General features: G+C 52.0%; 1 protein-coding gene and 1 pseudogene across 1 annotated transcript in view; one reads left to right on the top strand and one right to left on the bottom strand.

The window, feature by feature from the left end:
• The window catches only part of HERC2 (HECT and RLD domain containing E3 ubiquitin protein ligase 2), a 115,897-nt gene that overhangs the window by 34,249 nt on the left and 57,370 nt on the right, over positions 1 to 24,278 (bottom strand). Inside the window, 25 exon segments of the mRNA XM_039853408.1 lie at positions 72 to 243; positions 317 to 398; positions 578 to 755; positions 1,027 to 1,117; positions 2,254 to 2,397; positions 2,501 to 2,582; positions 3,913 to 4,024; positions 5,733 to 5,908; positions 8,782 to 8,873; positions 8,961 to 9,066; positions 9,706 to 9,896; positions 10,519 to 10,658; positions 10,773 to 10,881; positions 12,406 to 12,531; positions 12,634 to 12,802; positions 14,147 to 14,245; positions 14,685 to 14,821; positions 14,954 to 15,221; positions 17,532 to 17,674; positions 20,342 to 20,485; positions 21,263 to 21,401; positions 22,161 to 22,391; positions 22,509 to 22,699; positions 22,784 to 22,931; positions 23,421 to 23,602. Coding sequence (XP_039709342.1) covers positions 72 to 243; positions 317 to 398; positions 578 to 755; positions 1,027 to 1,117; positions 2,254 to 2,397; positions 2,501 to 2,582; positions 3,913 to 4,024; positions 5,733 to 5,908; positions 8,782 to 8,873; positions 8,961 to 9,066; positions 9,706 to 9,896; positions 10,519 to 10,658; positions 10,773 to 10,881; positions 12,406 to 12,531; positions 12,634 to 12,802; positions 14,147 to 14,245; positions 14,685 to 14,821; positions 14,954 to 15,221; positions 17,532 to 17,674; positions 20,342 to 20,485; positions 21,263 to 21,401; positions 22,161 to 22,391; positions 22,509 to 22,699; positions 22,784 to 22,931; positions 23,421 to 23,602 — 3,652 coding nt within the window.
• LOC120595355 (uncharacterized) lies at positions 8,124 to 8,242 on the top strand (annotated as a pseudogene).

Genomic DNA, 24,278 nt, shown 5'->3' with positions numbered 1-24,278 from the left:
CGCGACGCCGGGGCAGGAGGACGAAGGCTCCGGCGCGGCCCCGGGGCCCCGCGTGGCCGGGGTCCACGTACCACGTCCACACCACGCCCGACTTCGTGAGGGCCAAGGAGAACTGGGCGCCGCACTCGATCTGGCACACGCCCTGTCCGTTCAGTCTCTCGATGTTCTGGGGAACGTTGCAGCCTTCACTTCCTCCGCGGCCCAATTTTCCGAAGTCGCCGTCGCCCCAGGAAAACACCAGACCTAGGGTTAGGAAAGCGCTTGAGGCGGCGGTGTCTGCACGCGGCCCCCCCGGACGCCGGCGGGCGCAGCTCACCTTCGTCAGTCAGAGCCAGCGTCTGGGCATCTCTGCTCCCACAGGCCACCTGCACCACTCTGTGCCCAACGAGGACTTTCACCTACTCAACCACAAAGGTAAAACAGAATCAATCGCGGGCACCGGGGAGGGCAGGAGGGTCTTTTCCAGGCTAAAAGGCGACAACGCGTACGGCCGTGAGCTTTCCCACGCCAAGGCCCAGCCTCCCGTGACCCAACGGGCGGTGAGTTGTCTACAAGCGACCCAAGCGTGCATAATCACCATTTTGGGCTTCAGCTGTGTCGTGTTGTCCCCGTGTCCCAGCCGGCCGTACTCGCCGAGGCCCCAGGTGTAGAGCTCCCCGCTGGACGTGAGGGCTGCGCTGTGCGAGCTCCCACAGGCGATGTCCCGGATGCGCCTGCTCTTCAGGGCCTCTATGAGCCGCGGTTTGTCACAGTTCCTGGAGCAGGTGAAGTGACATTCCCTATAACCAACACGGCCTTCCCCACAGAAGGAGAGAAAGGACATCCACACTGACCCACACTGCAGATCAACTCAACTGTCACGCCTTAGAACAGAACACGTGAGGGCTCAGCCACACAGACTGTCCAGCTGGACTTTTAGTCCCGTTTTCATAAACAACCTATTCACTCCTCTGCGAAATAACTATCGAAGGCAGTCACTGTGGCTGTCAGGAGCAGCTTAGGAGCGAGAAACAGAGGGGCACTCACATCCTGCTGAAGTGTCCGAGTTTGCCGTCGTCGCCTTCGCCCCAGGAGAACACCTTCCCGTCGGCGGTCAGAGCTGTGGCGTGCCGGCCGCCTGCAACGTTCACACAGAGGTGGGGCCCGGCCTGGGGCACGGAAGGCCACGGCGCAACTGCCTGCCCGCCCGGCACGAGCATGTGCTCAGTCGACACGTGTGAAAAAGAGCGACTTTCCAGGGCGATGAATACATAAAACAAGTGAATGTTTATTAAACTACGAAGTTTAAATCCCAGCAAGAATTTTACTAGGAAAGAAGAGGCGCAATGCTGTCTATCGATGGCTTTCCTGTGATGCGAGACATACAACCAACCCAAATGCAGATGGAAAAGTCAAAGCCAGTGCATCTGTGATAGAGCAGATCGTTCAATGCAGCGGCGGTCGAGCTTTTGAGATGCACCCCAACAGCAGAACTGTTTATGAAAAGTGGGGCGCCACGTGCCTTTGCTGGTGTTTCCTGTCACCTCCGTCCCTGTCAACTCCTGGGCTCCCGGCCCCACCCACCCCCAACAGAGATGCGACCCAAATGAGGCTTCTGGAAAAGAGGCCTGGGGGACCGCGGTGGCTGGGGGACGCCCGTGTGGCCTCGCATCGAGCGGGGGTGAGTGTGGAGGCACCACGCTGGCCCTGGAGACAAGCTAATTTCTACCTTGTGTAGGACGCTGGCGTTTGGGTTTCCTGTCACATGGTGCCGACCCTCACCCTCTTCGGCTCCATTCCTCAGAGGCCCAGTGTGGGGCTTTGAAATAACACTCACAACAAATTTGCTAAATTGAAGATCGCTAAATTGAAGATTTTTTTTAATGGACCTTTCTTATCGCTGGGGTTCACAGACACTTTGGAAATCTAAAGAAAGTTATAGGCCCTTTCCCAGAAAAATAACGTCTTCGAGCACAGAATGTGATGACCTCAAAGACTATGAACCCGAGACCAGGCTCCCAGACTGGAGACCCCTCCTAGAGGGGAACGCCCCCACCTGGATGGCCAACAGCTCACGTCCAGAGGCCTCGTGTGGCAACAATAACTAATTCTAGACCACCTGGACACCGACGCCTCCGGGTCTATCCCTAATAACCGCGCGGGATTGCAGAGAAGCATGAGGCACCTTAGAAGAAACCGTTTAAGGGCCCCAGTTACTGGCAGAGCACGAGCCGCAGGCCAACCCGCTTCTGCGTGCCAACGCCAGCCCGGTACCTGAGTGAACGGCCACCTTCTTGACCACGTAACTGCTGAGCGCCGTGACCTGCCGAGGGACGGGCACAGTCCCACTGGAAACACCCAGCCCCAGCCGGCCGTTTGTGGCTTCTCCGCAGGCGTACACCTTCCCCTCCACGGTCACTGCAGGGACAAGGGAGAGCGGCACTCAGTTTTCACAGCGTAACTACCATGTTTTTAGTGCAAAGCATGACTTTTAAAGATTTTAATATTAGCATAATCAAACCTGCGAACAAGCTTTTGGAACCACCGGCCACCTGTACTGCATTCAAAGCAGACAATGTCTCAGAGAACGAAGGAACCTTGATCTGAAATGGTTTTTTTTTTTTAAGCAAAAGAAGAAAAAAAGAATTTTATTTCCACTTTTATAATTACAAGTAACCTTATTAGATATACAGGAATTACTGCTAATTTGCTTGATTATATTAACCAAAGCAGTGATTTTCTCTTCAGAACACACAGTTAAGTGTTTTAAGGATGAGATGATATAATGAGATTTACTTTAAAATCAACAGGGGTGAGGTGTGCAGGATGTGAAAACAAAACACATCTGCTGGTAACTGCTGATTTTGGTACACGGCCACCAGGGCACAGGTCCCTATTCTTTCTAGATGTTCCTTCTAGAACATCTCCACAATAAAAGATGAAAAATGAAACACACGGAATGTGAAGATACAAACACCGCCAAACTACATCCTATTTCAGTTACATCCTGCTCATTCCTGTTGATTCTGACACCTCTAAAAATTACATGTTTAAACTCCCCATTCAGATGTGTGATTTAATTTAAAATTCTTAAAGGCCCCGAGAAGCCCTTCGCGATTCCCGTGTGACCGAGGCGGTCACCACGGTGGGCAAGGGTTCTTATCACAGTCACAGAGCCCAAAGCCACCTTTCATGTGCAAACTCCTACAGGGGCCACGGCCTCACCCCCAGGACAGCCCCCCACAATCGCGACTGACCCTCCGGGCCTACTGCCCCCTGCCCACCTCCAAGTAGAGTCTAGGGCTGTTCAAATAAAGGCGAAAACGGATTGTCTAGAAAGGAGAGACAAGTATGTTCTAACGTTCCTTCCCAGCTCGACAGCAGGGACCGAGGGGTCTGCAACGGCGAAGTCTCAGGACCCCGAAGAGAGCACACACGCCTGCCACTCGGAGGGCTGTTCTGTGGCCCTCAGGTAGGGGACACTGAGTAATGTGGGGGACACTGAATTCAGCTCTAGTTCGAATGCATCGCTTGTCGCATGCACACTTTAAATCACGTCCTGCGCACCCTCGTGCCTCCACGGTAGTTTTTACTCATCATTCTGTCTCGGTAGGCAGAATGATTACGGTCTGTAACTGCCATCCATGTGCTTGCTAAATCTTTTCAAAAGTGTATTTTCTGGTTCATAAAACAGCAATAATGCAACTATACCTAAAATGTACTATCTTCCCAGAAGAGATTTTTCAGAAAATTAATTTTGATAAGGTCTGTGAGTTCATGTCAAGAATTACTTTAGAAAAGTCAATTTATAAGGTAAAATCAATATAAAAATTTCCAAAGAGGCCTGGCTGTTGCCTGGACAGAGGCGCCAGCAAAGCTCCTCCTCAGTCATGTGGCGACAGGTGACACGGGGACGTCAGGCAAAGGAAGTACCTTAGAGCCTTTCAGCCCGCCCAGCTGGTCCTTGTCATTCAGTCCCCACACAAACACTTTGGTCCTTATGGTGGCTGCAGATTCCAGTCCCGCCGCCTTCTTCCTGATGAGGCTAACCAAAAGAAAGAGGGAAACACAGATCGGTCCGCATAAAAATGTTAAAAATTAAAAGGAAAACACCCCGAGCACACAAAGTCTGCTGGTTGCCATCAGACACTCGCGGGGGTGTTTTCATACGAAAATCCCTCAAGCACACACAGGAACGAGTGTGCAGAGGGTCGGAGCATCCACACGGAACACGCTGCCGTTCCGGGCTGGAGTCCGACTTCGGCCTTTGCTCCTGGTGGAGACCTTCCACAGTGCTCCGGCCAGCACCCCCTTCTCATCTCCAAGTGGAACGTAGCAGCTGCCGCCCACCACCTCGACACGAAACTACTACCGATGTGACATCGGGTAAATGGCCTCGAGTCACCATGGGACTGGCACTGGAGCAATGTCCCTAAACCTAGACAGGTGTATGGTCATTTTTTCCCCTGAAGAAATAATAAAACTGACATAGCCACACACCCTCTAACACGGACAGGTGTCCCAAAGCAAAAGCCAACTTTCTTCCTTTACATCACCCGCCTCCACACTGGCCGGCTCTCCTAGCGGTCCCCACCCTGCCCTCCTGGGAGGCTGGCAGCTGCTCCTGCCACCCCGCTCACTCCTGACCCGCCCTCTGGCTGCACGCTTAGACGACACGGCCTCCTGCTTGGAACCTGAGTGGAGCCTGACAGTGCTGGACCTTCCTGGCTGACGCTTTGATGCCAGAGGCTAAAGAATAGCCTTCTCTGTTTGAGGCTTCAGCTTCCGTGTGCTTTGCTCTGCTTTCATTAGCAAGGATGGATAACCTAAGTCTCCAGAGACGAGTTCCAGACGGGTATGATTTTCTAACGTGTTATATACATACTGATGAATGTAGACTTTAAGGAGTAAAAAAGTTTTATGGACGAGGCAGCCCTACCCACACTGTTCTCTTTCCAACTTCCATGCAAAGTTTCCGGAATGAAACAGGACAAAGTCCCAACCCCCGATCGCAGAACCCTGGATGACCTTGCTGACCCCCACAGCCGCACCCCTCGGCGACCGCCAGACCGTGCCTCACAGCAGGGGGGCGGCTGAGGGCGCATGCGGAAGGCACAGCCAGGTGGAGGGCGGCGGCCGGCACAGCTCTGCTGGCGCGGGACCACTGACATGGCGCTCTCCCCAGGGACCACTGATGTGGCGCTCCCCCCAGGGACCGCTGACGGCGCTCCCGCTCTAGGACTCGTCTGGCAACCACGCCCCTCTGAGAGCACCATGTGAGTGTGCTCGGCGCCACTGAGCTCACACTCCGAAGTGGGTGAGACAGTACAGTTTACGTAACATGTATTTTACCATAATGAATTTTTTAAAAGTAAACAATACTTAACAAAGAAGCCTATAAAATACATAGCACACTGTACCATTTCCACAGAAAAACACGATTAGGGACAGGTTAAAAAGAAACTACAAGGATAGACAGCAAAATATTAGCCGTGATATTAGAGGCAGAAAAGCTAAATATGTTTACTTCCCCTTTACAGTGGTATTTTTCTAGACACGATGAGTTTCTGCATTAAACCTCTCCCTAAAACCAAATCAATTATAATTTTTGCAAACGTAACTAAGATTCGCCAGACAGCCCCAGGGGTGCGAGAACACGCTCCCTCCGAGACCTGCTGTAACGAAACGTGTCCTGCGACAGCGCGGACCCAGCGTGAGCAGGTGAGCACGGGCGCCAGGGGACAGAGGCCCACCTCCCACCGCTGGCCTTCTCGTCCTCCTCCTCTTCGTTGTCCGAGGCCAGGAAAGGGACGGCGGCCCAGTCCTCGTCCTCGGCACGGACGCGGCCCAGCAGGACGAGGCCGTGGATCTTACAGTCGATCCCGGAGCTCCTGCACTGCTTGATCGCGATCTCGATGTACCTGTGATACTGGACACAACACGGGGACAGCAGGCCTGTTAGAGCCGAGCGCGAGCCACCTGTGGAGGAAGCAGCACACCCGCCCCGCGGCCGCACGCCGGGCTGGAGCCGGAGCCGTCGCTGCGTCCCACAGGGCCAGCCCGCCCCATCTGAGCGGGCTCTGCCCTCGGGACCAGCGGGCTCGCCACGGCGTGGGGCGCGCAGCGACTTTCTCACAGAGCCGAGTGCTAAAAGCCCTGGGCGACGGCTGCGCGCCTCCTGTCTGAAAGCTTTTCTGAGCCAAGAAGTGTTAAGAGAGAAATTAAATGGCAGGTGGTGCACAGAGCCTTCGCAGTTTTTAAAACGTAATATAAATATGTGAATACGTACAAATTAGAGGAAATAGTACAAAGAGCCCCGTGACTCCGTCGCCTAGCTGGACAATTATCAACGCGTGACCAACTCTGCTCACATCTGGATCGTAAGGAAGTTCCAGGCAGCGTATGTCGTTTCAACTCCAGTGTGTGCCATTGAAATACGGACACTAAAAACCTATCCGCGTTGCTATTATAGCTGAACCAGTAACTCCTTAATCACCTAACGTGCTACCAGTCATCGAACTGTCTGATCGTCTCAGAAACATCTATTGTTGTCAACAGTGAGATGCAGCGGGGAGCACACGCACTGCCGATGGCGTCCTACGGCCTCACCGGGACCTGACCCGACCTCAAGATCTACGTGGGTGTCGCAGGAAGCACAGGCTGAAAAACTACTGGGATGCAAAATGCAAATGTAGAAATAAAAAACTGTACAGGAAACAAAGGCCCGGTGTCTTTCTTTCCTTGGTAGGGAAAAACCAAGAGAATTGACACTCGTGTGAAGTGGAAAGTGCAGCTACTGTCTGAATCCCGATCCACACAAACCAACCGCAACGGGGTGTTTATGGGACAACTGGTACAATTTAAACGCTGACTGGATAGTGCATAATAGTAAAGAATAATGGTTAGGTGTGCTAAAACAGCATTGTGGTTATATATTTTAAGTCCTTACTAGAAATGAATATTGAAGTAAACACTACTGAAATAAGGTGACGTCTAGGACTTGCTTTTTAAACACTGCAGGGATGAAAAAGGGGTGGGGCTTGGGAGACACATGGATGGAAGACAGTAAAACACGATTCGCAAAAAAGTCGGTAACCGCTGAAGCTGGCGGTGGGCTCTCAGGGAATTCGGTATACTCTCTAGACCTGGTTAGGTTAGAATGGTCCCCTAACAAGCCATTTTCACAGGACAGGCAATGTGAGAGAGCCCGGCTGCTTCACAGGGCTGAATATTCTAGTTCTGAAGTTGGGTGGAGGGTGAATACAGATCATGAGTTCTGATGACTCATGAGGCTTCATACTTCTCATTATGTGATATACATTGTTTCGTACTTATCAAATATCACCCAAATTTTTTCAAATTGAAAATTTATTGAAGTTCACACATCTCTTATGAATAGTAATCTTGGTTACTGATTTAACTCCGTAATGATTTACTTAAAATATAAAAATATTTAGGAGTATAATTAAGACTTTAGGCAAGCAGTGTTCGGTTGCTTAGCAAGAAGTTAACAACTAAATGCACTAAAATTCAATAATATCTTTTTAAAGAAAAACTCAGTATTATCTTTCACTTTAATGATTTGCCAGCATATTTACTTATTGACACCAAAGGTATTGATTCTTAATTATCAGTATATCATAACATAGCTCAATGACATTCAGAATTCTATTTGTTGAAGGTCGGAAGAAAATAAAACAAAAAGCGAGATCATCAAATCCGGGACTCAGGAAAGGAGCTGGTATATATATGCCCACGGACCAGATATAAGTTGCCAACCTCTCACCCTTGAATAAATGAACTTATGGCTGTGTATCAGCTTCTTTTAAGTAACACTGGGATCTCCTTGAACTTATCTGCTCTTACGTGCAAAGACCAAAACAAATAACTAATAACAATGGATGGTAAACTTCATTTAATAATTTAAAAATAAATTTACTCATAATAAACGTTAAATAAATTATCTGATATCTTTATCTACTATCATTGTACAAATCCAGTGTCCTCATGTGACAATACAGGTAGCACAAAACACTGTCTTAAAAACTGTCTTGTACTCTTTTTAAGACATCTATTAAAATAGTGTTGACATCTGCGTGGAAAGATATGAGAGGCATCCTCACGGCTCTAACGTATAAGGGTGAGTCTACGGCCACGCCACCCTGAACGCGCCCGATCTCGTCCGATCTCGGAAGCTAAGCAGGGTCGGGCCTGGTTAGTACTTGGATGAGAGGCTACCTGGGAATACCAGATGCTGTAGGCATTAAAAAAAATTTTTTTAATAAATAAAATATAAGAGTGCTGTTTAAGAGAACCTTCACTGATTTCCTAACACAGAATTTTCAAAATACAACAAACTTGGATTTATTTTGAAAAGTACCTTCTCACCAATCAAAACAAACTGACAACTCGGCACTTCACAGCAAGGTCAGCTGCATGCCCACAGGCGTGCCAACAAAAAAGCAACTAATGTCACGTGTACAGCGGAAAAAAAAGTCACGCACTAACTAGTGGATATTTAATGGAAATGACTTTTGCAGGACGAAACAGCGACCTGATGGGCTTGGTAATGACTTTTACCAGGAGCATTTACCTACCTTCTCGCCAAAGTGAGAATGTCCTCTGTTTCCCTTTCAAGGTGATCTGATAAGCAGTCGACTCAAGGTGTGTACATGTCAAGTTTTAAAATAAACAGAATTGGTGGCGGGGGCTAAGTGGTAGGTATTAGTACAGACACAGTCAGAAAGGTCAGCTCGTCGCCCTCTGCAAACCATCGAAAGGAACCCTATCGTTCCTACTGACCTCCGTGCAGTCGCTCAGAAGGGACACTGTGGTATCGGCGGGGTTAATGCTGATTGTCTTCAGTTCAATTAAGTTATTTAGGGAATTTCCACCTGGAAAAAAAGAGGGGTAAAGGAATCAGACACGGGAGTTTTTACAACATAGTAGGAGATACGTTCTGAAAGAACGAACTCCCTCACCTGACACCACAACCAGGGACGGCATGTAACTGCTGTCGGCAGGGTCAACTATCATTTTCAATCTGTAAACGAGAACGTCTGGGAACATCTCCAAACGAATCCAATGCTTAAAAAAGAATGTATTCACAGTTAGCAAAATTCAGCTACTAAAACAGTATCGCTAAAGCCTGAATCTGCGTGAGACGTTGAAATCACACTGCGGCCGGAGAGAGGACATCCCACTCCCTCGCTCGCTCACGGGAAGAGGCCCCCTCTAACCCCAGAAACAACGTGTGCACTCCTGGTCCAGGGTGGTCCCTCTGTACCCACCGGAGTGGGTTACACAACACGAGTCACTCTGGAGCAGAAGCCCCTCCCTGCAGGACTGACCTGCGTGTCCTCGTGACATGACCACAGGTGAGGGCAAGTGCGACAGCCTCCCTAGGGCCAGCACGTCTGTTAGGACGTATGAGAAAGAACTTCTCGCCAGAGGAGACTCTGAACTCGTGTATTTCACGTGGGGGAGTAAAAAATGCAAAACCCTATTACACCCTATACTGATTGGACTTAAAGTCTGTGACCTCATACTGTTCAAAATCTGACAATAAAAATCAAATGTCACGTTTAAAATAATTATCAACTCAAACGTAAAACAAGTACTGATAGGAGGCACCGCAATGCAATCTCGCAGGTTTTCCAAGTTCATTTGGGAGCTGGAGGTGAAGCTGTCTGGATAAAGTGCCAGGAGGTGCCCATGTCGCTCTACCTTGCCCTGTGAGCCGGAGGACTGCCAGCAGGGCTCGCCGCCGTCAATGAGCCGAGAGGCCTGGTTTACGGAGGACGACACGTGCAGGCTGTTCACCATCCGGGACCAGCTGTCCAGCAGCGTCCCTGGCTGACTGCTGTGACAACGCTTCAGCTGCTTTCCAGAACGACCACAAAATATTGCCGACTGCCCTATTTAATGGTGGTCAAACGTGTTAATACTGGTGGGGCCAAACCTTCGCAACCAAGAGAACACGAACTTCACCACAGAACTCACTGTGAGGGATGTTCTTCTAGGCCCACATAAAATATTTACAAAATCGCACATGCTGAGTCAAATAATCACATGAAAGCTTCAAAAAATGTCAAATATAAATCAGGGTACATACTCTGAATGCAAGGCAGAAACCAGTAAAAAAATGCACAGACAATGCTGATGTTTAAAAATTTTTAAATGAACGAATTCAAGAAACTAATTCCAAAGGAATTTTTTTAAAAATACTTGGAAAAGGCTAATAATAAAATATTACTACATATCGGTATTGCAGGATACAGTTTTAGCCTCTGCTTAAAAATAAATTTAAAAATTTAGCTTTATATATTAAGAGACAAAAGCGAGATGTTAACAAGCTAATGAGCGTTCTCCTCTAGAAGACAGAAAAATGAAAAGAAAAAAAAACCTAAACCCAAATTCCACAGGAAAAAGGAAGAAACGAGAAAGATACAAGAGACGGCCAATTGTAAAGACAGGACTTCCTGATACGGTCACGTCCACGGTAATGACCTCATTGAGAACGCTGCCACCCTACCGTACCTGGCTCATTTATTCTGCCAAATGTATGCCTGGTGTTGTGTTTTCTGGTCTTGAAACACGTCTCACAAAAGTCGAAGTCATCACAGTTTCGGCATTTGAATCTAGATCCGTTGATAGGAAACATCTGACAGCCATCGCACCTACGTTTAAAACAGCCGTGGAGTTGCTAAGAAGATGTGTCTATTTCCCGAACTTCATTCCAAAGAAAACCGTGCTCCCCAAACAAACCTTGCGACATGGGAATAAAAACTCACGTGACCCCAGGGTGAACGCTCGGCACCAGCTCCATCTCCGACAGCAGCCCGGTCCAGTGGGACTGCTGCGGGAAGTCGACGATGACGTCTTTGCCGTTGGCGCTGAACGCTAGCACAGAACAGAAAGTGCCTGAAACATCTCTGCCACCAATCAAAACCTGAAATTAAGATCGAAACTGCACCCAGCCACGTGCTATGACGTCGCAGAGACTAGTTTTCTACAAGGGGTGCTTCTCTTTCAGAGACGTACTGCGACGCTCGGAGCCGAACTAGCACGTGATGCCAGTCAGGGCTCAGCTTCAAAACAACGCGGGGAGGGGCCACGGCTGAGACGGCCTGGCCAGGGGTGACAGCTGCTGAAGCAGGTGACGGGTCCATGGAGGCTCATTACACTCTAGTCTCTACCGTTGTATGTTTGAAATTTTCCACAGTGAGATTGGTTCTAAATTGCTTTTCCCACAGTAAGAAGGTTTGCTTTAAAAAGCAGTTTACGCCATATCCAAAGCTACTTCCGTTATCTCAGGGAGCACGAATCACGTTGATGATGAGAAAACACCGCGCGCCCTTTGGCGAGGGCGCTCGGCTACCCAAAACGTTCACCCCTAAACCACGTTCTTCCTTTTAAAACTTACGCCTCATTTGATTTGTAAAGTTTTTAAGAATCTCTTGGGTCGAGAACCATGTTAAGCTAAAGTCCAACGCTAAATGACCTGAGGAAGCCCGCCCGCCCGGAAGCGCGACCATGTGTCCCCGCTGCTCATCTGCCTGCGCTACAGGAGTCTCCCTATGACGCTGAAAGGGTCTAAAGACACGACTGAGCTGCGTGCACACGGGTTTATTTCTCATGCAACTGTGAGAGTGGACATGCTACATCTTTAAAAGTATGCCGTTCGTTTGATCCGAAATCTCAGTGATATCACATTAAACATAAACTGAGAATTTTGTGTTTTCGGTTTCTAACTCGTCATTTGCACATTTGAATTTCTTAAATTTAGTCCTAAATTTTTACACAGCATTAAAAAAAAAGAGAGAAAAACAGCCATGACTGAGGGAACGGGCCAGACCCATACGGGCATGTGGCAGAATGCTTGACGGAGCAAGTCGACAGAATGCCAACCTCAGACAAGGCCACCCTGTGAGTGATGGATCAAGACAAAAACAAAGCCACCCCTGGGCGCATCTGATCAAGTTCGAATCAATCCAAATAACAAACACAACCAGACGCCCCCTCCTGGCCAATGTGAACACCTGTTTCCTTACCGATCATAACTTCCTCCTGGCTCCGTTCATTCTGCCTTCCAGATATTTATTAAGACGCCCCTTCATAAAATGACCGTGCTTCGTTGACCCCTCCCCGAACTGTCTAACATAAACCCCATCAATCGTCTGTGACACCCACTCATGGAGCTATCTCATTTTCCAGGGTTTACGTCCTCCCAAGTTGCAATGAGTTAATAAACCTGACTCTTCACCTACAGGTGTGTTCCCATCTAGAGCACTGACAAGCTAAAGGACACGATTTATTCACCACGAGGCTTTCTTCACACTTGTTTTTCTTGCTCTTGAGTGATAAAACACTGAGTTTACATCAGTTGTCGAAAAGCGAGTATCTGGAGTTGCCAGATAAGATTACCTTTCACAACCCCCACGCTTTGATGGGTCACGGATCCCCACTTGTATTTTGGGGTGGTGACGGAGGCTTTGACACGGACTTTATCACCAATCTTGATGTGAGAAGGAGAACTTGGTGGAGGATAGCCTAAAGATCCCAACAATAAACGAATTACACTTAGCATTCCCTCCTGGGCACTCTGTCCCTAGGTAAGAGAAAGCGAAAGGGCGCTGCGAAGCCCGTGCTCACCTATAAGTTCCACGTGAATATACCTGACCCAGTAAGTGCCTCCTTTCTGCTGCCAATCGCACTGCACGTTGAGGTCGTGTAACCCATCTCTGTCCAGCTTGATCACTTTGCCCACGTCTCCTTCCGACACCTCCTCGTACGTTCGACAGCATCTCACCATCATTCCCACCTCGAATTAAAAGTGAACTAAACGTCAGCCCAGGTGACAACGTAGGTGAAATCAACAACTGTACGTAGCACTGTCTACTCCGAAAAAGGATCTCCTCGAGCACCCAGAGCACGCTCTCAAAAGCACTTTATACTAAGTGGAGGCCGGGCTCCCTAGGACGCTGGCTGAGGCAGAACTGTCCCAGGCGAATCCGGATCAACTGCTGCCACACAGCAAGCTGTCACAGACCGACGGGTTCACTCGAAAGAACAGCTGGATCGAGAGGGACAGTGACCGAAATACATCGAACTTGTCCCGGTCAATAAATTCATTATAAAGGTGGTAAACAAAACAAGCGTCTGGGTCACCTCTACAAATACCAGGGCACCGATTCGCCATTCTGAAAACTGATAAAGCAAAAACAACACACGCAAAAAACAAGCGCTTATCCTGCCTTTTCCTGCATAAACTGGACTACGAAGAGCAGCCAGAGTTGACGAGAAAGTTTTCTTCAAAGAGCAGAACTCCAGCTAACAAATCGGGATGACAAAGTCACGCTGGGTCCAGGCAGTGGCACTAAGGCGACTGAAGTGCCGAGACAAACGACGGCAGAGAGCTTGTGAGCAGATGGCGCAGGCTGACAAGCCTCAACCCGGCGTGCCGGTCTACGCGGTGCCTTCCCGCCCACGTGCGGCCGCCCCCAGCCCTCCCTCCGACTCCACGTGACACGCAGAGGACGGGGCACTGGCCCAACAGCTTCAGCAATGAATGGCAGGAAAAGGAAACAAAGGAGGGGAAATGGCTCCTGGTTACAAGACCCTCCAGCGCACAGCGCCTGGTGCAAGGTGTACGACCTTGACTAGATCCGAATTTTTGAAAACGCCTATAAAAAGCCATTTTTGTGAAAATTGGGGGAATCTGAGCAATTGGATATAATTTGACCATTGGACATAACGTGATATTAGGAATTACTGTTCATTTTGTTAAGTAATATGAGGTAACAGTAACATCACAACGTTAAAAATAAAATCATTTGTCAGAGATGCGCACTAACACGTTTACAGGTGAAATGAGAAGACTCCTGGGATTTTCTCTGGAGTATACTAACTAGAACAAGACAAGAGACACAAAGAGAGAATTTAAAGTGAATAAAGGACCACGGGAAAAGCAGAAATAGATTTTATAAGTTAGACGGCAATGAGAACGTTATAAGAAAAACGAGCAAAGAGAGATTTTTAAGTGTCTAAAACGGGGATGCTCGAGAAGCACATGTCTGAGCCACGTCGCTGTGGCCAAGCCACCCGCCCGCTCTCTGGCTCTGCCCTCAGCCCGCTCCCCGCGCTGCAGCCGGCGACGGCCACTCACCTGGACGTTCTCCCGCACGTACACGGCGTAATCGTCGTTACTCAGGAAGTCGGCTCGTCTCTTGTAAGTCTGGCTCTCTGTTACGACAGCGCCAGCAGACTGCAAGGGAGTAAATCCATTTTTTTAAATGGTGAGCCAAATAAATCTACTTCAAAAGTAATTTAAAATCTATAATATTAAGAAATAAAGTATGAAATACTATACCATCTCTTCCTATAAAATTCTTCATACAAAAAAGATTAGTAGCAACAGCACAGAGAGGCGGATGAAGCTCAGAAGCTCGAAGTACAGAAAAGAAAACTTCTGAGGAGTTTCCCACTTAATCCCAAAGCACAGCTGACTCGGCTCAGAAGTCAGCGTATCCCATAAAACATGGCTTTTTAGGAGCACTTTCTAGTGGTGACCCCACGCCATTCGATGTTGGGACACGGGGTTCTACAGAGGCAGCTCAAGCACAGAAAGCGCAGCAGGGTACAGAGAGCCCCGGGTGGCCGGAGGAGCCCCGGGCGCAAGACAGGCAGGCGCGGGCAGCACTGACCACGGCGTAGGCCATGTCGTCCACGTCGTCCACGCCCTCCTCGTCGGAACACTCCTCCGACCCCGTGTCTGCGTCGGAGAGGTCCGTGACCTGCACGTCGGCGTGGTCCAGCAGCCACCCCACCAGGGCCTCCACGCCTACGAATGAGCACACAGGGCACAGCCAGTGAGGACCCACCGTGCCCACTGCCCCCGACGGCGGCCTTTCGAGGGACCCCACGAGTAAACGGGGTGGGGGGCATCACGGGAGACACAAGGAAACCGCGATACCCGGCGAGCCCGCAGCATTCCCGGCGGTGCCCGTGAGCGACTTGAGCGCGAACTCGATGTTCCTCCTGGGAAAGCCCATTTCCATGAGCTGGACCACGACGGGCGCGGCGGGCGCGGGCGGCTGCTTGTGCTTCTTCGCTCTGACGGGGCGGACGTGCCGCACGGGCATGGGCGTCGCGGCCTCGCTGGCGCCGCAGTCCTCAAAGCCTGGGCTGGACGGGTGAGTGGCCTCCACGGCCAGACACTGACACACGGCCAAGGCGGCAGCCTGGGCAAACGAGAGAAGTGCTGGGCGGCCACTTGACATCAGGTGGCGAACCAGCTTTCGGGCTCCCGCTGCGAACTGCAGGGCAGCAGCGCAGGAACCCAGAGCGGCGCGCGCGCGTTCATTCTGTCAGCGTGAGGCTTTTGCGGTCATTGAAAAACCTGCACAAAGGAACAAAATACTGGGACAGCCACCGCTGGCCGACTGTTGAGTGACAACCGCACTCTGGCGTCTCAATACGTTGGGTGCGGTGGTCCCCTCCATACGACGGCCGGGTCCGCCGCAGCCTGGTGTCGCCCACAGCCCCCCATCCAAGGGTCAGGCCACCGTCCTGCTGCCCCCACATGGCTGTTGAGGGGGGTGAGGGTCGGCAGGGTGGCTGTGGAAGAGAGTGGCAGTGGAGGGACCCTGAACGGGCCTGGGAGATGGGCGCGGGAGCAGCTGACACGCTGATGCCTGCACGTGCATGTGCAAACCAACGGATAAAACCGGTTACAGCACAACGAAGTTAAACACGGAGGAAAGGTCTGATGCCCCAGCGACCCCTGCTTGACACATGCAGAGGGACTGGCCCTGCCCAGTTCCCGCTCCCTTCCCTAAGATAAGCCAGAGAGACACGGACGACATGGACCCCCAAACCGATGCCAGATATAAAATAAGGGAACGAGGGGTACTGGGGAACACGCCGCAATGAGTCACTGGCCACGTGCGCCCTCCCCGATCGACGCAGAGGCTCTCACAGTGCCCAAGACTGGCTAATTTTTAAACTGAGGACACTGTCGAGCCTTCCAGTGCTTAGTGTCCAAAGCCTAGAGTTTTGCCGTGAGGCCTGAATAAGTCCCAAGAGACAGGCTTCACCCTAAAAGCTCACATTTCAGAACCGGATTGAGCTAGGGGTTCTGGTTACAGGGTGTTAGAGTGTCCTAGACTAAACCTCTGCTGATAATAATTATGAATTCTGGACAAAAAGTTTCTTAAACCTGTTCGATGGCTCTGGGCAACGGCCAAAGCAATTCAAAGTGAACAGGTACAACCTGTGACGAGGGAAGCCGGCGGGTGAGCCGCCAAGAGGCGGCCCTCGACTGCAGCGGGAGGCTGGAAGGCGGGCCCCAGAGCGAAGGAGAAACCGCCAGTGCAGAGACCGCCCTCCAACCTGGTGACGTGCGACGAGCACGTGTAAGATTCTGAAGGACGCAGCAGGAAGCCAGAGGGACGCCTACAGCTACCCAGTGCTGGGGACACAGTGTGAGGTCCAAGTCCAACCGAGTCAGAGGAAGTTGGTCGGGAGGTAGAGGTTTCCACGAGATCCCCCAAAGAGATTCTGACCCCACAGAATCAGACAGCAGGAAGCAGGTAAGGGCACGAAAGAGTCTGGAACGAAGCCTCCACAGGCCTGAGGAGAAATGCCTCTTTCTCACATATCTGTGAGAAAGAAATCCCATTCTCCAGAGGAGGCTGACAGAGCCCAGAACCAACACAACGTGACACCCGCTACATGGAAACACCGTCAAGGCCACTAGCTGTGAGAGGAGGCGGAACCGACACCGACTGTAATCAGGGGCCCTGCACCTCCTCCCCCCCACGCCCCTTTCCTGCCTCGTCCCTTTGCGCCCCACCTTTCCTAGCTCACTCGAGACAACGGTCAGCCTTTCAGTCACCAGCCAGAGGCAGCTGCCTCCTCACTCTGGACCCCGGCTCCCCGCAGGTCTTCGTCTCTGGGGACTTCTACTAGGGTGTTTCCTGCCTGCTGAACCGAGCACTTGAGGTTTTGTTTGGCCTTTTTTAACCAGAATTTTTATGTATTACATGCAAGAAAGATTTTTAAAAGTATCAAGTCCTCCACGTTTCAGGCCTTGAGAGTTCCCGCCGCTCCTGGACCTCTTCTATGGGCTGTGCCCCCGGCCCTGGCCCCGAGCTGCTGGGGCAGCGCAGCAGGTGAGGGCTGAGGGTCCGAGGAGGGGACAGGCCGAGTGACACGAGCAGGCCAGCCTTCCCAGGGGCGCCGAGCTCCTCCGAGGGTGACGTTTCCTGGGAAAATTCTTCCCGGGATATTCGAGCATTCAACTATGCTGAATCGGGTCAATTTTTTTCAAATAATTCACACAAATTCAGAATAGGACTAAACATCAATCCCTTCATTCTCTCACCGGTATCATGATGTCCGACGACAAACATGGTTAAATCCTAAAGCAGTCGTAACAATTTTGAGATGCCACTTAAAATTCAGAACATACTCTTAAGAAATACACATCTAGAAAAACCTGCTCGCGCGCACTCACGCACAGACCACCCTGCCAGGGATGCTGCGTGTACCTCAAGCTCCTGTTTGTCAAATATGGCCTTCACCGGGGACGGCTGGGTGGCCGAGGCCAGCAGCTGCTGCAAGAGGATCATTGGAGGCTGTGGCCCTTCAGGAGACATGTCCCCCAGGTCAGGGGATGTGGCTGCTCCATCATCTGGATTTAAAAACAAAACACACGACATGGTATTTTCAACCGTAGGCCTCTCTTGTATTACAGATAACGCGCTAAGCGTGTTAAACCGAATGCGATCTCTATCTAGCCCTCCCAGCGCTAGACAACTAACGCCTTCCAGGCTCAGCTACCGGAGAGATGAGCGGCCTCCAGAGAAGCTTTACCTTCCTGCTGCTCGGCCTCTGTCCTTCATTACTCATCTGTCCCTTCGGAGCCAACCAGAGCCACCTCCCAGAGCCTTCGCGCCTTCGCTTTCTTGGTGCGCAGCCACTGCTCAGACGCCCCCTCTAGGGACAGCCCCTCTAGGGACAGACACCCCCTTGTGTATTTCTAGCCCTGGCTCTCCCTGCTGACCCTCATTCAGACCATGAACTGACGGCCATTCCAAATTCGGGTGCGGCGGTCAGCACTTCCTCTCTGCCCCAGGCCTGCTGGCACCCACCGCCTGGGGCCTACACAGTCCTGTATGCCATTGGAGTTGGCTGTTTGGTTTGGTGACAGTTTCAACTAATCCTCCTATATCCAGGAACCGGAAATCCTGCTCTTGAAGGACCAGAGAGTAAACAACTCGGGCTCACCAGCCACATGGTCTGTCAAAGCACTCAACTCCTCTGTGCCACTGAGAAGGGATGTCCCCTAATTCTGTAAGAACAGATGGCGGGGCTGGTCTGTCAAAGCTCTGTGGCGGGGACCACAGAATGCCAACCCAATGCCCAGGCTGTGCCTCAGCTGTGCATGGCCCCCTAGGCCCTTGATGCCGACTGCAGAACGGACCTACACTTCATTAGCTTTACCTCGCACCCGGCACGTTAACTTTAAATTTACAAAACCCTCTTCATGTTAAGAAACAAAACGACACCCCACGCTCCCTGGACTTTCTAATTTTTGTTCAAAGCGCTGTCCGATACCAAGCTGAAACATCAGCCATCTTTGACTTTTCTCTGGTTTTCCATAAGGCCGTCATTTAAAGGACTACAGCACCGGGCTCCCGGAGCCTTCTTTCCACCGTTCACGCCTACCCTGGAAGACGGCTTAGCACGTGACGTCTCTTATCTCCATCTCTCTCTGTCCCACTTACCCTGCACCCGACTAGCAGGGTTGCTACCCTGAACTCCCACTCTCCCCACGTGCGTTCAGCCTGGGCCTCGGCCTGATGCCCATGACACCAGACAGCCCTCCAGCTCTGGCTCGCTCACGCGGCACTCGAGCTCGCGCATGGCGGGGCACTCAGCGCCATGCACCGTACAGAGATTGTCACCTGGCACCCAGGGTCTGTCACACCCTTCAAAGTCCTCCCGAGCCCTCAGCCGCCAGCATGCCCAGGACACCCGTGGAGCTGTCTCAGAGCTGGCCTTGGACACAGCCACCCGCGTGCATCCTCTCTCCCTACCCTGACCCCAGAGAGCAAGTCTAACAAATGAGGACTATCTTGTTCCGCATAATACTTAGCACAGTTTCTTTCAAACCATGATCGAAAATTTTTCATGGCTTTGGTTTTTTTTCCTACTCAAGTGACATGAGCTTGTTCTGGAAAACTGAAGTAACATTGAAAACATAAACAAAGTCAGCTGAAATTCCACTGTCGCTGGTAAACAGATAAATCTATGGCGATGTGTAGATATACCTAGCCAGGTGCTTTCCTGTTTCTCATTTTCATGTTCCCATGGCAGTGAACACCTACATGCACCATCACTGTGAGTGGTGCCGCGGTACTCCACGGCATAAATGCACCACCTGATAATAGGCTCGTGTTCAACATAAAACAAGACCAACAAAGAAACCATAAAGAGCACCGGTGGACATGTGTCTTCATGCCTTTCATGCGATAAATTCCCACAGGTAAGCTGCTGGTCAGTGGACAGAGAGAGATAGATAGACAATGACCGATGGATGGACGGACGGACTAATGATAGATACAGATGGACAGGTCGACAGATGATAGATGGACGAACAGATGATAGATGAATGACAGATGACAAATAGGTACGTAGATGACAAACAGATAATAGATGATATAGCTAGATAATAAATGGATGATAGATAAGTTATAAATAATGGGTAGATGACAGACGAATGGGTGGATAGGTAGGTAGGAGGATAGGCAGACAGACAGATGTAGATGACAGACTGATGATGGATGGAAGACAAAGAGAGAGGAGAGACATAGATGACAGAGGACGGATGGCTGGATGAACAGACAGACAGATGGACAGATAAACAGGGTGTGTGTGTGTGTACGGCCTCAAATGCCATCAAACGGTTGTACCAACTGAAAGCCCCACTCGCGACGTATTAGAGCTGGGCCACGTTCTGGGCATCGAACCACCTGAGGGTCTCGTGAAGTGCAGACCCCCGCTTCTTGGGTCTCGGGCGCGGCCTGAGAGTCTGCAGCCCTAACACGTCCCTGTGTGTTGACGTGTGCTGGCCCATGGGCTGCTCTCTACGCAGGGAGCGGGACAGTGGCGTCCCCTCCGTGCCTACCAGACGTCCTGTCTCTGCCAATTACTGGCCAGGCTGCAATCTTGCTGCCACATTTAGGAGCCATCTCTCTGTTCCCTTTCATGGGCTGCCTGCTTGTGTCCCTGGCCTGCTTTCTACTACAGTATCTGTCTTTCTCACAGACCGACATGTGCTTCCTTGGGAGGGTACCTGTGTGTGCAGCTGTGGCCTCCTGAACAGCTGGCTGGGACAGGATCTGCCTGAGCTGGTCTTGATGGGACAGCAGCGCACGGCCCGCCTTCAGGATATACAGCTTCAGCTGTTGGCACCTCAGCAGGCCCAGGTCCACCTGTCCTGTGGAAGAAAAGGACTCAGCTCCCTGTGCCGCGGGGCCGCTGCTGAAAGCGGCACGGACAGCCCCGCCCTGTGCCAAAGATATTCAGTGAGGAAGGCCTAGGCCTTCCTTGAGCAAGGCTGGTGCTTCCAGGCTCACTTCCCCGGCCTCCTCTGCCTCCTCCCCACGCACCCGCCTCCATAAGCCAGTTCGACACTGAGCTGTGTTAGCTGTTCCTAGCAGAATCAAACGTTTTCCAAATTGCTGAAATCCTAACCAGATACCTCCGTCACAAACAAAAGACTTTCCCCTTGTTTGCCAAGACTCCTCTTGACACAAGGGGTCAGATGCTCAGCACAGCTCTAACTCTCCAGGGCGGCAGCCCTCCCTAGAGTCTGGTCAGATGACCGCGGCGATGCCTGTGGGGGGCTGAGGAGCGGGGTAGGGAAGCTGCCACAAAAAACGGGGCTGGAGTGCGGTCGTCACAGTAGTGATCCCGAGCACAACACGCTGGGGGCCACGGAAGGCGCCGTGGGGTCAGGGGATGGAAGCGGCTACCTGAGACAGGTTCGCACGCTACGCCCAGAGACACTGCCTGAGGGACAAGGCTGGCCGCACCAGTCATCCTTCGTACTTCGCTCTGTCACCACGCCCAAGGTTCCGCGCCCACCGTAACTCAGCAATGGCCAACTCATCTGAGCCCAAAGACCAGCGGTGACAGGAACAAAATAACAAACACTATCCGAGCCATACCAGTTCATCGGTAGCTGTTTCATCTCGAACCCTCATCCACTAACCTGCGAATCCCTGCTTAGGTGACTTCTTTATCTTGTGTTTTTCCAATCTGCTTCCAGCGAGGTTCACCAACTGCGCCCAGACTGAGAGCATGGGCTCTGCGAAGGGCAAGTTCGCGATGCTGAACGGCACGGCAGGGAGCTGAGAGAGAGCACAGAAAGCTTCGAATGCGCCCAATGCCAGAAAAAAAGAAGATGTTCTGAAAGCTATCTTAACCAAGAGGCTTAAGTCTGCAATACCTCATACACCCGGGTCTTTTTACAGCTGAGAAAAGTAATTTCAAAAGGTGACATTCAAGGAAAGATAGAAATTTATCTGTATAAGAAATATAACCTAAATTAATTTTTTCTTTATGAACTTCTCAACAATTGTATCAGGGTGGTGGTTACGATTTTCTTAAGTATTTCCTATGCATTTCAAATTTCCTCCAACACAAATATGTTTTTAAACAATCGAAAGCAGTGTTTGATATAGTCAGACTATAACTTAAGTTACGTTGAGATGATATAAATTTTCAAATTTAGGATCACAGTAGCTGCCATGCCAATCAACACAATTACAAAGCATTTACCATATGATGGTCATTTTTTAAAGAAATCGCTTCTGGGTTTTTTAAAAGTTGAGTTGTTCGACAAAAACTAAACTTCTAAATTCACGCTTTAAGGTGATTAACAGTAAAGAGGCTGCGGCCACACAACGCCTTCTTCACTGCACCGCAGCGTCACGTCTTTCGAGGCTACACAAAGTGAACCCGGCAGGCGGCGATGGCCGTGCTGAGGCTGGCCAGCTTCCTGGACGCAAGAGCCACCTGCGGGGCATCCCCGCCAGTGCCGACGCTGTACTCCATCCTAGCACACAATCCTCTACCTCATGTTTTGGCACTGGCCCAAGGCCACCTACCGGTTTCAGCTGATTCAACGGGCAAACACGACACGTGCGCATGTCCACGAACTGCACGGTGATTCTGCCCTTCGGGGTGATGCGCGTCACGGTGCCTTCCCCGAACTCGTCGTGTGTGACCTGGCCACCAAGGCGCAGGCGGCCGTCGATACCTCCGATGACCGCCAGGACCGCCATGAGGCCGCCCACGTCCGGGTCCCCAGAGTCGGGCAGGCCGTCGTCCAACAGGGCCTAGGGCACAGAGACCGGGCTGTGGCCGAGTGCCCGGCAGTTGGCACGCTTGGACATACCCAAGCATTGTCCAGGTGCCTGGGGCAAACCGCAGCATTTGAAAGCACAGGCACCCACCCCGCACGCATGGCCCCCGCAGCCACGGGCGGCGGCGCGCAGCCGGGCATTGATGTGCGCGCTCACGAGCCCGCGCCACTGGCCCAGCCGGTGCAGTGCGCGCAGCAGGGCCACCGTCTCCTCCGCCAGCGTGCTGCTGTGTGTGGCCGTCAGGGACGCCTGCGGCCGGGCCCGCCGCCTCGCCACGGGGTCTGCAAGACAGGACAGGGGCGCTGCCGGGCCTGCTCGCGAGCAGGGGTGCCGGAGCGGAGGCGCGGGGCCTGGGCGCAGCCCACCTCTGAGCAGCGGCGCATCTGAGGAGCAGGTGGTGAGCAGGCCGCCCAGGAAGCCGAACAGCTGCTGCACGAGGCCCTCCATGTCCTGCGCCCTCTCAGCCAGGTCCCACGATGGCAGCACCGCACGGAGCAGGTGCACCGCCAGGATCTGCGGAAAACACCGGCTCACACATCAGGCACAACACGCTTTTACTTTCCCGTTATTTTTTGTCCCTAGAATGAATGGATAGTGTGAAAATTCTGATATTCATTATTTAACAGCCAGATAGTCCCACGCAACATGACCGATAATTTGGGTTACTGGCTTAAAAACAGAGCTACGTGGCAGATGCAGGATTTCTCGAAGTGAAAGATAATCGTTCTTCTGAGGTCATGCTGCAACCGCCACGAAGCAGCCGACTTGAAGTGACCAAGGAGGCCTTTGGGACAATGCTGGCCCAGGCGCCCCACTGGCTGCTGGACAGACGGGTGCCGCGGGTTCAGGAGGCGCCCGCTGGAGCCACTACCCGTCAGAGGCCAGGGGCCCACTCCGCGCCAGCCCCTGCTCCCTGCACTCGTGTCGGCTGCCCGCCTGTGCCTCAGCTGGGGCCTGGCCGTGGGCCCCGCAGTCCCGCCCGCCCACCTGGGGCACAGTTACCTGCCGCTGGAGTGCGGCGGCCGTGAACGGCGCGTGTCCCTCCACCACCGTCAGGAGCAGGGCGATCCACCGAGGGGAGCTGAGGGCCGCGCACATGCGCGACGTGACCGCGATGCTGCGCACGAAGCCCAGCGAGCACCAGCCCCGGTGCTGCTCACGGCGCACCTGCCGCTCAGGGGAAGCTGCGGGCGGCAAGAAGACAGCCTGGCACAGAGGTCCTGGAGAGGCGCGGTCAGTCTCGACCCTCCCTTCCCCGGCTACACCTCCAGTCAGAAGCAGCACTGCCCGAGCTCCGCCGTTCACTGACGCAGAGTGAGGAGCCAGAGAAGGCTCTCGGATTAGCGTAAGGAACAGTGGCAACACTTCACGCCCTGCAGTACACGTGGCAGCTCACGCTAGCTACGGAACAGCGTCACTGACTGTTCCCAGGTAGTGGGGAAACGATTCGCTATTAAATGGCATTATTTCTCAGACAGCATCCATTTTATTCTGAATCTCGTGTTTTAAGTATCCCCCGTGACGTCACTCATGTTTAAACTGCACCATGAGTTGCCAGCCCAAGTGCGAGACAGAATGAGCACGAGGGAAGCTTCGCCCACGCTCATCTGACTGCTCCTGCTGGCCTCCGGGGGGGCTGCCCTCTGCCCTCGCAGAGGCTGTGAAGCAGGGTGGAACCACCTCGCCTCCTCAGAACCCCCCAACCTCCGGGGTCCGCCCTTATGCCCTCCAGGCGGACAGGGCCACCGCCTTTTAGACACTCATCCTGCACCATCACGCTCACACCCTACACAGCCACCCAGTCGGACGAGCTCGCCCCACACTGTCGCATGCCCTACCACATCGCACACTCACATGCTC

Source organism: Pteropus medius, unplaced genomic scaffold (assembly GCF_902729225.1).
Source record: "Pteropus medius unplaced genomic scaffold, Ma_sr-lr_union100, whole genome shotgun sequence".
NCBI classification, from domain to species: Eukaryota; Metazoa; Chordata; class Mammalia; order Chiroptera; family Pteropodidae; genus Pteropus; species Pteropus medius.
This window is presented reverse-complemented; position numbering and strand designations above follow the sequence as displayed.